The 13912-nt window shown below is 41.2% G+C and overlaps 1 protein-coding gene across 1 annotated transcript; it reads right to left on the bottom strand.

The window, feature by feature from the left end:
• Positions 1-1609: 1609 nt before the first annotated feature.
• Positions 1610-13516, bottom strand: MGARP (mitochondria localized glutamic acid rich protein; the record flags this gene model as incomplete). Its single annotated transcript, XM_079700689.1, has 4 exons — positions 1610-2052; positions 3390-3483; positions 8106-8209; positions 13435-13516. 4 exons carry the CDS (start codon positions 13514-13516, stop codon positions 1610-1612), a joined length of 723 nt encoding a protein of 240 aa, XP_079556815.1.
• Between the last annotated feature and the right edge of the window lie 396 nt (positions 13517-13912).

Below are 13912 nucleotides of genomic sequence, written 5' to 3'. Positions count from 1 at the left end.
GGGACCACATCCAGTACAATTATCTTAGGTGGAGTGCCTAGAAACAGAGCTTGAAACAGGAATTTAGAGGCAGGTGATTTATTAAAGGAGTGCTCCCAGGGGAATAGGAAGGAGGCAAGTGGGATAGAACAGGGGGAGAAAGCTAAGCAAGGATGTAATCTCAGCTGGAAACCAGCTTCGACTGGGAAGCTCTGCGTTGTCCCTCAGCGAAGGGTCCACCTTTTGTACCACCGCGGTAGTCAGTCACCAACTGTGAGCTGCCTGGGGTGAGGTTGGGGGCGGGGTGTGTGTGTGACACTCAGAGCAGCTAGGATTAAATGTACTGGCCCAGTTAAAGGGATCTAGTCAGAGCATCAGTAGCATCCACTACCACTTCCCAACTTACCTGAGTAGCCAAAATCTTACTAGACCGTGCGTGATCTAGCCCACCCTTGCATAATCATTCTTTCTCTCTGAAATCATTTCCACTGCTCTCCCTCTTTTTCATTCCACTTTAGCCACACACTGGCCACCTTGCAATTCCTCAAATTCTCTAGCATATTCATGCTTCAAATCCTTTACCCTTCTCAGTCCCCTCATCTGGGATGATTTTCCGCTGCTCTCCCACTAGCCCCGCCCTGCCATGTCCTCATGACTAGGTCCCTTATACATCCTTCACATTTATACTCACAAGACAGCTTCTCAGTAAGGTCTTCTCTGGCTACCCTAACCAACACTTATAATCCCTTTACTTTCATTATTTTTCTTTTCAAATACTTATCAGTATCTAACATACTATATAATTGTCTTATTTATCTTGTTTATGATTTATATTTGTTTAGAGTATTTATATATACCCTAGAACATGAGCTGGGAAGGGTAGGAATTTTTATCTTTTTTTTTTTTTTTAATCTCAACACTTAAAACAGTGCCTGGTAAATTACAGGTGCTCAGTTAATGTTTGTTGACTATGGGAATGAATGAATGAATGAATGACCACTGGCACAAAGTGCCAGGATAAATGCTGCTTGAAGAGAACTAAACTGAAATGGAAAATACTGGCACAGCCTGCCGTGTAATATAGATGGGAGAACGGATACATATATTGCCATATGCAGAGTTCTCCCTAGATTATGTTTTCTTTGATAACATTGCAATGTTCATGTGCTGTTATATGTGGGTATATTAGTATATACTATTTATACAGATAAATATTAGTGAATAAATATAGAAGCACTAAAGATTTTCCAAATTTATTTAAATGAGTTCAAATCAAAACTCAAGAATCTAGATTTACATACATTAAAGAAAGGTAAAATTGTAGCAAAATTAAAGTGAATGCAGGTTGTATAGATAGCTCAATTCCTATGATATAAAATTTAAATCCACAGGTGAAACTCTTTAAGCTCTTTACATGTCATATTCTGATCCCAGAGAGTAGAAAACTATTCAGCATGCAAAATCTCAAATCTCTTGATCCTGAAATCTATCAGCAGATACCCCAAATCCTCAAGGCACATTAACATTTTCTAGAAAAGAAGACTTTTTAAAATCTAAGGTTACTGAAACTACAAAAACACCTATCAGACCCTCTGTGGCATTTTTTGCCCAAGTGTCAATCAGCATGAGATTAGCCTTGGGCTGAGGCGGCCTCAGAACAAACACTGTCTTCTTCCTGTAAATCAGCCCCAGCAGAGGATTCTGACTCAACTGGAGAATTTTCTTCTAGTTCAGCATATTCACCACAGCTTTCGTTCTCGGTTGTACCTTTATCACTATCGATGGCAACAGCTTCATCCCGAACTGCGCTGGTAACCTCTGACGTGGTTTCAGTGCTGACCTCTGCGGTTTCTCCCGTCCCCACATCTGTCACCTCTGACCCAGTTTCAGCACCAGCGGCAGTGGTCTCCTCGGCAGCAGCCTCCACATTGTCTGGACAGGGGGAAGCCTCTTTTACGACTGCAACTGTAGCACTGGGAAGCTCTGCAGCATCCACCACTGGAGCTTCCACTAAAGGTACTTCGGGGGTTTCTGAACTGGCTTCCTCGGCACCCACAAGGTTCTCTTTTTCACCTTTAAAATTTAGTCCATTAAGCAAAGTGTTAATTTAAAGAGCATGGGAAGACGGTGAGACACTGTGCAGTCATTTAAAAAAATGAGACAGACCAATAAGTACTGATATGACATGGTCTTCAAGGTAGTCTGTTCAGTGAAAAAAAGCAAGGAAACGAGCTATGTATACAGTATGGTACTATTTGTGTTAGGACAAAAGGAGGTTAATATAGTCCTAGAGAGTTATATTTGTAGAGACCCTCTCCTGGAGGACACAAAGAAACTGGTGTTATTGGTTGCCTCTGGGGAGGTACGAAGGGTCTGCTCTTCTGAAAACCTTTTGAATCTGTTGAACTTAAGAAAATAATAATTTCATGTGTATTATTTATTTAAATACAAACCATGAAAATAAACAGGCAATGTGTCATGTGAAATAGCATGGAAAAGTAGCTAACTTACTAGCTGATGACTCTGAGAAGCCACTAGTCCTCCCTCAACCTCAGTTTTGTCATCTGTAAAATGGGGATATTAATAATATCTACCTCACAGAACTATTGGGAGGATTGACTGCAATAATATGTATGAAGAGGGGTTTAAAACCAAGGAAGTGCTATGGAAGTGCTGTATTTTATCATTATTACAATCAGCCATCTCATGATTATATTCAACAATATTTACTAATGATATTCTGTTTCTTATTGTTCTCATGACTAAAAGGTTAAAACTGGTCCATGAGCAGCTGTTTTCTTTGTCCCTAAATAGTGATCATGGTATTTGATAATAATGGCCTTATAGCTGAGATGGAAAAAAGTATGGTTTAAAGCAAGCAGTTTAAGGCAAGAAATATACATTAGGGTGAAAATGTCAAATTTCTGTTCTTACAAGTTGCCATTTTATCAGTTGGATCAACTGAGGGACTCAGTAGACATGACTGAATCTACTAATGTCGCTGCACACAGGTGGTCTTAGCCAAAACTGAAACAAAATTAGTTTCATGACTTAAAAAAAATTAACGAGAGAAATGAAAGGTCAAGCTGCTGAGAGAGACAGATACTAAAATTATGCCTGCATGAATGGAAACCTGAGTAGGGGAAAAGTAATATTACCACACAAAGAAGTCAAAGCTGCTGGTCAGCAGTTTAAAAGTACAATGTTTTCATTTACCAAATGCCCTCATCCGAAACCTCTAACAATATTCTTTAGGCTTTGGTTGGACTTTTCCTTTCTGAATGAACTTCTACCCAGAATCATTTTGGATTAAGTTAGTAAAGAAGCCAAAAACAAATACTGTCCATTGCTAGACTAAGATAATGAAAATTAGTGCCTCAAGGAAAAAGGAAAGAGTAAATTCACTTTACCTGGAAGTGGATGTAACTCTGCTTTGGTTTTTTCTTTCAAATTCGTTATATGATCACTGTGTTTGGCTTTCTCTGATGTGATTCTCTTGTAAGTCTGAAAGTAAATGTGTGCTTAAGTTTATTTCTTGAGCTCTAAGATTCATCATGCCGAGTTTAATGCTATCTACAGTTCAAACAGGAGAAACCAATACACACCGTCTACTCTTTTATTTCCCCTCTGGAAATCTTTGTCAATAAGTAGAATGCTTTAAAAAAGGAAAGAGGGCTTCCCTGGTGGCGCAGTGGTTGAGAGTCTGCCTGCCGATGCAGGGGACACGGGTTCGTGCCCTGGTCCGGGAAGATCCCACATGCCGTGGAGCGGCTGGGCCCGTGAGCCATGGCCACTGAGCCTGGGAGTCCGGAGCCTGTGCTCCACAATGGGAGAGGCCACAGCAGTGAGAGGCCCGCGTACCTCAAAAAAAATAAAAATAAAAAATAAAAAAGGAAAGAAACAAATGTTCTAACAGAGGTCAAAGATAACTGAAAACACACAAGGTGGATAGATAAAGACCAAGAAAAAAAAATTATGCTAGAATCAAAATATTCTGACAGGCATTTATCTCAGAGTAATGGAAATTTATATGCACACAAAAACCTGTACACAAATGTTCATGGTAGCTTTATTTGTAATAGCCAAAAACTGGAATCAGTCCAGACGTCCTCCAACCGGTGAATGGTTACACAGACTGTGGTACGTCCATGACATAGGACACTACTCAGCCATAAAAGGGATGAACTATAGATACAGGAAACAATTTGGATAAATCTCCAGGTAAATTATGCTGAGTGAAAAAAGCTAATCTCAAAAGGTTACACACCTTAGGATTCCATTTATGTAACATTACTATTATTAATTTTTTTTGGTAACGTTCTTGAAGTGACAAGAAATACAGAAATAGAGAACAGATTAGTAGTTGTCAGGAAGTGGTAGGAAGGGAGGGGGAAAGCAGGCAGGAAGTGAGTACAATTACAAAAGAACAACACATGGGACCCTTGTGGTGATGGGACAGTCTTGTCTCTTGACTGTGGTGGTGAATACATGAATCTACACATGTGATAAAATTGCTTAGGACTAAATACATGCACTTGAGCGTACACACACACACACGCACAAGTGCATGTAAAGCTGGTGGAATCTGAATAAGGTCTATGGATCGTATCCATGTCAGTTTCCTGGCTGTGATAGTTTTATAGTTAGCAAAGATGTTGTCACTGGGGGAAATGAGGCAACAGGTATATGAGCTCTCTCTGTATTAGTTCTTATAACTGCAGGTGAAACTCAATTCTCCCACAATGAAAAGTTTTCCAAGAGTCTTCCAAAATGACCCATTTGTAGACCCCAATGAAGATTCCTTAAGTCAGCTAGGTTTAATCATTAAAAGCAGTAATATGACTGGCCCACAGGTTACTTGAGAAACAAAATTGGTAATAATCTTAGATACAATGTGCAGGCCTCCTTTCATTTCAAAATCAAGTAGTAATCTCTGGCCTGTATTCATATTAGACCATGATATTTAAAAAATCAAAATCTCACTAGATAATATTGTTTATATTATCTCAGCTTAAAAAACTGTTGGTAGATATTTCTCTCTTAGTGGCAGGTAGGATGACAGATGTTAAAAATTTGCATATTTATATGTAGTATTTTCTAAATTTTTAATCATCATAAACCATTAACCTCATTAAAAGTTATCCTATGCAAATTACAAACCATTTTATAGTATGTTAAAATTAGACTGTGAAAATGGAAAACTCCATAAGCTCAGGGGTGGAAATGTTGCAAAAGTGGCCCTTGAACAAACCCCCAGGGTTTGGTGAATTCTGACTTGAATCATCTGGCTTTGAAACACACAGAGCAAACAGGATCAGCAGGAATGACAGTCAACATTTTTGTATAAAAGCAGGGAATATTTTCCTAGTGGGGTGGGAGCTCCTGACTTGTACACTGAGTCAGCACCCTCAGTTCTCAGTACAGTAAAGCTGAACCTGTGCCCAAGTTCATGTCCCTGAAATGGCCATCCCAGCAGCAACATCCCTAGGACATTAGTCTTATTATTCAAGGGGCTAAAACACAATTTAGCTGCTAAAGCAGAATCAAAGAGATATAAGAATAATTCACAACTCATGTGTAACCCAGAGGATCTAGCTTTTTCAAATCGAACATAATCAAGCACAGAGTAGAAGGAAGGTCTATTAGAAGAGAGAGTCTCAAAATTAGACTTTGAAGTTATTTCCAAATGATATTTTGTATTTATTAAATGTAAGCATCTAAAATCTACCACAACTTTTAGAAACCAGTCTGGCATTTTGTTCTTCCAAGATACCCAGACCCTCAAAAAATGGAAGTGACCTGGGCCTTTCTCAGATTTTCAGAGGCTCTGGTAGTAGATTTTACTTGGAAATGAAAAAGTGCTCTTGCCTAGGGAGCAACTGTGGATTCAATTCAGATAAACCTAATATAGAATTTATTTTAGTGCAGGACAAGGAAGGGAAGGGGAGGACTAGAATATGGGTTTTTGAGTGCCTCAGTTTCTGCATTTCCTCCTGAAAGTAGCCTAAGATTCTTGGGAATGAAGACATTCCAGATTAAAACTACATAATCTTAGAGGTGGAAAGGGACTTAGAGATCATCACCTTGTCCAATTTCCACTCCCACTGTGAGAGAACAAGGCCAGAAAGAGCTCTCAGGCGTAGCCAGTTTCTAATCAGCCTGTTAAGATTGCTTTTGCAAAGGAAGATTTAGCGGACTGCAGAGGTTCATGTCTGGCACTGGTAAACATGATTAGAGGTGTAGTGATGTCCAGATGAAATTCAGTCTTCCAGCTTCCCACATAATCACATGGCCTAGTTTAATCTGTTTTCCAGTGGCCTATATCCAACTATAGTAGCCCTGGGCAGTGAATTCAATATTAAGCAGTAGAAAGATGGTAAAAGCAAAGGAATCTGGGTATGAGTGAAAGCGGGTAGATTAGTGGAAGACAATAATATAAGTGACATGTTTGAACTTTCCTGGCTTCTTGAGGCTTTCACATTTTTGAAGAGTAGAATATGTATTTTGGTTTCATTACCTACATAGTCCTATAAACTGCTCCTAGTTAGGACTAAAAATCTCTTTATGCATATTTCTGTAAGGTCAAACCAAAATGTAGTGATCGTGTAGTCTTATGGTTCCTGAAGAATATATACTTATTCTTTTATTCATAATAAAGATTAGATTTCAGTTTAGAAAGTTTATGACAAAATGAGGAATGATTCAAATCAATAGGATTATTTATTTATTTATTTATTTATTTATTTTTTGGCCACACAGTGCAGCTTACGGGATATTAGTTCCCCAACCAGGGATTGCACTGGGCCCACAGCAGTGAAAGCACTGAGTCCTAACCCCTGGACCTCCAGGGAATTCCTAGAATTATCTTATTAACTCACAAATTTTTTTTTTTTTTTTTTTTAGCTCCCAAATCATACTATTAAAAGCTTTGTTTTACAGTGATTACTTGTGGGGACTGGATAAGGAAGACCAGGGAGGAAAACATTCTTTTGGTTTTATATATGTCTATTTTGAATTTTTAAAAAAATATATAGATAAACATTACTTTTAAAAAATAAAAGTAAAGATAAAAAGCTAAGGGGCTTCCCTGGTGGCACAGTGGTTGGGAGTCCGCCTGCCGATGCAGGGGACACGGGTTTGTTCCCCGGTCTGGGAGGATCCCACATGCCGCGGAGCGGCTGGGCCCGTGAGCCATGGCCGCTGAGCCTGCGCATCCGGAGCCTGTGCTCCGCAGCGGGAGAGGCCACAATGGTGAGAGGCCCGCGTAATGCAAAACAAACAAACAAACCAACAAAAGCTAATAAAAAACTATGGAGACTAGGGGGAGAGAGGGAAGAATGAATGGTTGGAGCACAGGGTATTTTTAGGGCAATGAAACTATTGTGTGTGCTACTGTAATGGTGGATACATGTCAGTATATATTTGTTAAAACCCATATAATGTACAACACGGAGTGAACCCTCATGTAAACTACAGCCTTTAGTTAATAATAATGTATCAGTGTTGACCCATCAGTTGTAACAAATGTATCTCACTAAAGCAAGGTTGTTGATTTGGGAAAGGGGGGGCAGAGGGGTGAGAGGAAGTATATGGGAATTCTCTGTACTTTCTGCTTATTTTTCTGTAAACCTAAAACTGCGCCAAAAAATAAAGTCTATTAATTTTTTTTTGGCCGTGTTGTGCAGCATGGGGAATCTCTGTTCCTTGACCAGGGATGGAACTCGCACCCACTGCAGTAGAAGCGTGGAGTCTTAACCACTGGACCACCAGGGAAGTCCCATAAAGTCTATTAATTTTTAAAAAGCTTCTCTCTCAAAACAGTTCTTGTCAAATGTTAATAATAGTACCTACCTTAAAGAATTGTTGCAATAATTAAATGAGCCATGAGTCTGTCACGTCGTAAACACTCGAATGTCAGTCATTAGTACTGTTAGTATTTATAATAACATTGTTTTTAATGAAAGTCATCCATAGTTAGTGGCATTAAGTATTTTATACTTAACATTTTTTTTCATAATCTTGTATATTTAATTAATCCCATGTCTTGATCTTGACATTGCTTTGAGTTTTACCACAGGTTGTAAAATATATGAATTCCTGAGCACCAAGGTTATTAAAACACTTACATAATATCCACCAGCACTGACTGTGACACCTACAACCAGATAATAGATCATATTTGATCCAGATGATCCAGGGAATTTGTTAGATGACATCCAGCGAAGAGATGCTAGGAAAACAAGTTTAAACACAGTTAGCTCCACCACGGGCAAAACTATTTTAAATGATTACATCCAAAAAAATTTTTTACCCCTCAGTGAACCTAGAATCTATTAACATCAACTGATTTTAGCTTAAAGGAATACAGTATTACAAGGTAGGGTAATAATTCCACTTGACATTTTCTTAATCTAATTTGATAATTACTTATGAAACCTGTCATCCTGATGCTTCACATTATGCTTTTCTTGGAAGGAATGCAGACGTGGGTAAGGAGAAATGACAAAGCTTTAAACAATTTTAATGTCAAACGAGATGCATGTGAGCAAAAGAAATCCATTTATTGTATATTCTACACCACAGGATTCAATGGAAAAGATTATTTTTACAAAAAATGAATTAAATACATTTGTGCTTAAAATTTATGTTAAATAAAACATTTATGTTGAAACCCAACACATTTCTATAAATCTGTAATGCAAATGTAGACATAGAAAGAAACTTTAATTCTTCTAATATAAAACCTTTAAAGATGGGCAGATAGAAGCTTTTTAAAAATTTTTTTAAATTTATTTTTTAACATCTTTATTGGAGTATAATTGCTTTACAATGGTGTGTTGGTTTCTGCTTTATAACAAAGTGATTCAGCTATACATATACATATATCCCCATATCTCTTCCCTCTTGTGTCTCCCTCCCATCCTCCCTATCCCACCCATCTAGGTGGTCACAAAGCACTGAGCTGATCTCCCTGTGCTATGCGGCTGCTTCCTACTAGCTATCTATTTTACATTTAGTAGTATATATAAGTCCATGCCACTCTCTACTTTGTCCCAGCTTACCCTTCCCCCTCCCCGTGTCCTCAAGTCCATTCTCTATGTCTGCATCTTTATTCCTGTCTTGCCCCTAGGTTCTTCAGAATCCTTTTTTTTTTTTTTTTAGATTCCATATATATGTGTTAGCATATGGTATTTGTTTTTCTCTTTCTGACTTACTTCACTCTGTATGACAGTCTCCAGGTCCATCCACCTCACTACAAATAACTCAATTTTGCTTCTTTTTATGGCTGAGTAATATTCCATTGTATATATGTGCCACATCTTCTTTATCCATTCATGTGTCTACGGACACTTAGGTTGCTTCCATGTCCTGGCTATTGTAAATAGAGCTGCAGTGAACATTGTGGTACATGACTCTTTTTGAATTATGGCTTTCTCAGGGTATATGCTCAGTAGTGGGATTGCTGGGTCGTATGGTAGTTCTATTTTTAGTGTTTTAAGGAACCTCCATACTGTTCTCCATAGTGGCTGTATCAATTTACATTCCCACCAGATATAAGCTCTTTTAAGACAAATGTTGCCATAAGGTCATATCTAAAATAGAAGGGCAATTTTGTACAAACTAATAGAAACAGAGTAAGGTACTGTATTATTCTATTTAAATATATTAACTCTATAGTGCTAGAATTTGTATATACCATATGTTATGGAATTGAAATTTTTATAATAGACTCAAAGCTAGAAGAAGCTTAAAGTTCATATAGCTCAAATTCTCTATTTTAAAGATAAAGAGGGACTTCCCTGGTGGCGCAGTGGTTAAGAGTCCACCTGCCAATGCAGGGGACACAGGTTTGATCTCTGCTCTGGGAAGATCCCACATGCCTAGGAGCAACTAAGCCCGTGTGCCACAACTACTGAGCCTGCGCTCTAGAGCCCGTGAGCCACAACTACTGGACCTTCATGCCACAACTACTGAAGGCTGCGCACCTAGAGCCTGTGTCCGCAACAAGAGAAGCCACTGCAACGAGAAGCCCACGCACCGCAACACAGAGTAGCCCCCTGCTCACTGCAACTAGAGAAAGCCCGCACGCAGCAACGAAGACCCAACGCAGCCAAACATAAATAATAAATAAATAAATAAATTTATATTTTAAAAAAAGATTTTAACTGTAGGGACTTCCCTCGTGGTCCAGTGGTTAAGGCTCCGAGCTTCCAATGCAGGGGGTGCAGGTTTGGTCCCTGGCTGGGGAACTAGGATCCCACATGCCAGAGGTGCAGCCAAAAAATAAAAATAAATAAATAAAACAAAATAATCTTTAAAAAAAAGAGTATAACTGTAAACACAATACACAAGGTCCCTAGCCTCAAAAAAGAGGGAAAAGATGTACAGGCGAATAATTGTAGACAAATAACTGCAATGCAGTATGACAAATGCTGTAATAGATTAAAGCAGAAGCAACAATAGCATGAAAACGCAGTGAAAGAACTCAGCTAGCTGGCTCAAGGTAACTGCCACAATTGAAAAGACGTGACCTGAGCTTTGAAGGAAAGTAGGAGTTTGTCAGATAAACAAGGGGAGGGAAAATTGCATTGGAGGAAGAAGGCAGAGCATGTGCAAAAGCATGAGACTTGTATGACTAGGAAAACTCAATGTATTTTGATGTGGCCTGACACAGAGAATAAGGGTGTAGGGACCTGGAAGAAGTTATGATTTGCAGAAAGCAAATCTCAAGACATTTGCACAAACTACAAATCTCTGTAGTAGCAAAATTGGGAAGATTTTGTATATATGTTCTTAGTTTGGATATAAATGATCATCTCTTAGAAAAAACCAATTTTTCCCTACAAATGTGCCCTGAGAGGCTATGGTAAGAGGTTATGTCTTTGACTTCTAGTGGAGCTTTTGTTGGTTTAAAAATACAGCTGTTATTAAATAGGGAATATATAGCTTTCATAGTTGGCAACCAGGCATAAATATCAAAAAGTTGTTTTAGGGCTTCCCTGGTGGCGCAGTGGTTGAGAGTCCGCCTGCCGATGCAGGGGACACGGGTTCGTGCCCCGGTCCGGGAATATCCCACATGCCGTAGAGCGGCTGGGCCTGTGAGCCATGGCCACTGAACCTGCGCGTCCAGAGCCTGTGCTCCGCAACGGGAGAGGCCACAACAGTGAGAGGCCCGCGTACCGCAAAAAAAAAAAAAAAAAAAAAAAAAAAAAAAAAAGTTTTTTTAAATAGGAAGAAATAAGAAAATTACAGAGGTTTAAGTAAAGACAAATACAATTATGGCAGAGTTATTTAAAAGAGCAATGAAATGGGAAATAAATATTTGGTAAAGATTAGACAAATTTTAGCATATTCATAAATGTGAAACAGATATTTTAATTTTTGCAGAAGACTGTCTACACGAGAAAATATTTACACTATATTAAGTGAAAAGTTATAGCAAAATAATCTTTACAGGACTATCCCAGATTATGTACATTGTGGAAGCAATGTACATAAGAAAAAAAAAATGCAGGAAGTGGGGAAAAAAGGTCTGGAACACCACGTACACTAAAAAGTAGATAAATAGTGGAATTCACTAAGTGGTAGGATTACAGGCGACTTCTATTTTGTCTTTCTGAGTTTTTTCGGTGATCTACTGTAAACCTAATTTATTTATTCATTAAAATTTTACATTTTTAAAAGCAAAAACCGGAGAACAAAATTTGATGAAGCATGGTTAAAATTTTATCCTTCAATAAACTGAAACAATTTCATTTTTCATCCAAGTTGGAAGTACCAATACAAGGTTAATGTCCATGACCGAAGCCAAATTTCCAGTCAATAACAGTTCTGAAAATACATAAATGAATCAATACTACAAAAAAGTAATTAGATGAAAATGAGGAAAAGACCAGTACTGCTACAACCAGTATTGCTAACTACCTGTTTAGAATTTTCAAACTTCTTTTCTTTTGCCCTAAGTTGGGGAGGAAATTATTTGAAATATGTGCAGCTACCAAAAAAGGATGTGTATGCTTGTTCGTGAGGACGGCAAGGGTTGCGTTCAGAGAGCTCGAAAGGCCACGGTCAGGGCCTTTTCCATCTCCCCACCCCCAATCACAACAGCCCTGTTATCTTCTGAACTCTCAAAGGAATGGCTTCCCCCTATTTCACCAGCGAAAAGTCTGCTCTTACTCGGCATAAAGATCAAGGAAAACGAAGACTCCTTATTTCTGTTACTGGAGGCAACTTCTTCTCAGTAGCATTTTAAGAGAAAAATAAAGCTAGTTACACATACCTTCCTTCCCTCCCACCATCACCATCACCACCGCAGGCCTAATCAAAGTGGAAACAAATTGGCCATGGAATTTTCCGCGGGAGTCGTTCTCTTTCTCCCCGACTCCAATGCAAGCCTTAGCAAGTGGGGCAAAGTTATGAGAGCTAAGAACTTTCAACGAGGTTGTCTAAGAGCTGGCGCCCCAGTCAGGGACGGAAAAGAGAAGGAAGATGCGCGACGACTAGGAAAGAGCCGGCTGGGGCAGAACTGCCCGCGAGCGCAAACCTGGGCGCAGGGCCGCCGGCGGCTGGCAGGGAAAATGCTCTCCTGCTCACACTTCAGCACCTACGATGGCCCAGGTCCTAGGCTAGGCGCTTTCGTGTGTATCAATTTTTATTTAATAAGCTTCCAGCTCGCACTGCCACTTCCCCTTCAGGAAATTCGCTCCCTTTCCCCGTGCTTTAGAAAATCTACAGGTGATGGATACAGGGGGGACGCAGCCCAACAGCTGGAGGGCTCCAGATCTCTCTGTAGCCCCTAAGGAAAGCATTTCGAAGCCCCTTCCTCACCGGGGATGCCACGGCCCAGGCTCGTGGCTGCCGAGTCCTGGACAGGTCTTGAGTCTATTTACTCAAGAGCATTTACCCAACTTCTACGGGGCCGGCACTGCCTTCCGCGCACCCTGCCGGGCCCGAGGACAGGGTCCATCTTCCCACCCATTCCTCTGCTTCCTCGTGAAGTTGGAGAGCGCTTTGGGTCCTGTATTAAGACAAGGAGTAAGCTTTGCCGACTTTCACCAGGCACTTTTCTAAGCGCTGTTAACTACATATTAACTCATTAAAACTCATTAGTGTCCCCATTTTGCAGATGAGGAAACTGAAGTGAAATCACTTGCCCAAGATCAAGATTCGAACCCAGGAAATCTAGTCCGGATCCAGAAGCCGCGCTGGAAAGGCACCCTACTTCCAAAGTCTCCAAGAATTTCGAGGTGATTTCCCGGCCACCCTCCCCCCTCTTCCCCGCCCCCCACCATCCCCATCCCTATCCCCAATCTCAGGCTTCTGCTGCCGGGGTTGGCTTTGGCCCACGAAGGGCAGGCGGGAAGCGGGGCGCCCGCGCGATCTGTGCGCGAGGCACCTGTCCTCCTCAGGCTTGGACGCCGGGAGAGGCCCCCCGGGCCAGCGCCTGCGACTCACCGTCCTTCCGGAGCGGCGCGGGGCCTGGGGGCGCCCGCAGAGGCAGCGCCAGGGTCTTGGAGACCGCCCTGCGGAGGTACATCGCGCCCGGCTCCCTGCACTCCGCTGCCGCTGTAGCCCCGCGGTGCTGCGGGGCGCGGGGAGCCCTGGCGAGCCCCGCCCCGGGGAGGGGCGCTGACCCCTGCCCGCCCCGCCCCGGCCCCGCGGCCCCGTGGGGGACGTGCACAGGGGTTGGTCGTGCGCACCGTCCTCCCGCAACCCAATCTGCAGGCTCTGTCGCCTTCGCCTGGGCCCGAGAAGCTGATGGTGGCATCTCGGGAAAGGGATGGAGAACCGAGAAGTCGCCGTCATCTGCCTGCCCTGTACTGTTCCAGTCAGTGGGACTCCTCAGAGCAGGCTGGAAACGGCTCGGGACTCGCGTCCGGAATACGCCACAGACAGGATTTATCATGCCGTGTGCAAGCTGAACCCGCTTTCT

This window comes from Hyperoodon ampullatus (assembly GCF_949752795.1).
Source record: "Hyperoodon ampullatus genome assembly, chromosome: 1".
NCBI lineage: Eukaryota > Metazoa > Chordata > Mammalia > Artiodactyla > Ziphiidae > Hyperoodon > Hyperoodon ampullatus.
The sequence above is the reverse complement of the archived record's forward strand: the minus strand, read 5'-3'. Positions and strand labels throughout refer to the sequence as shown.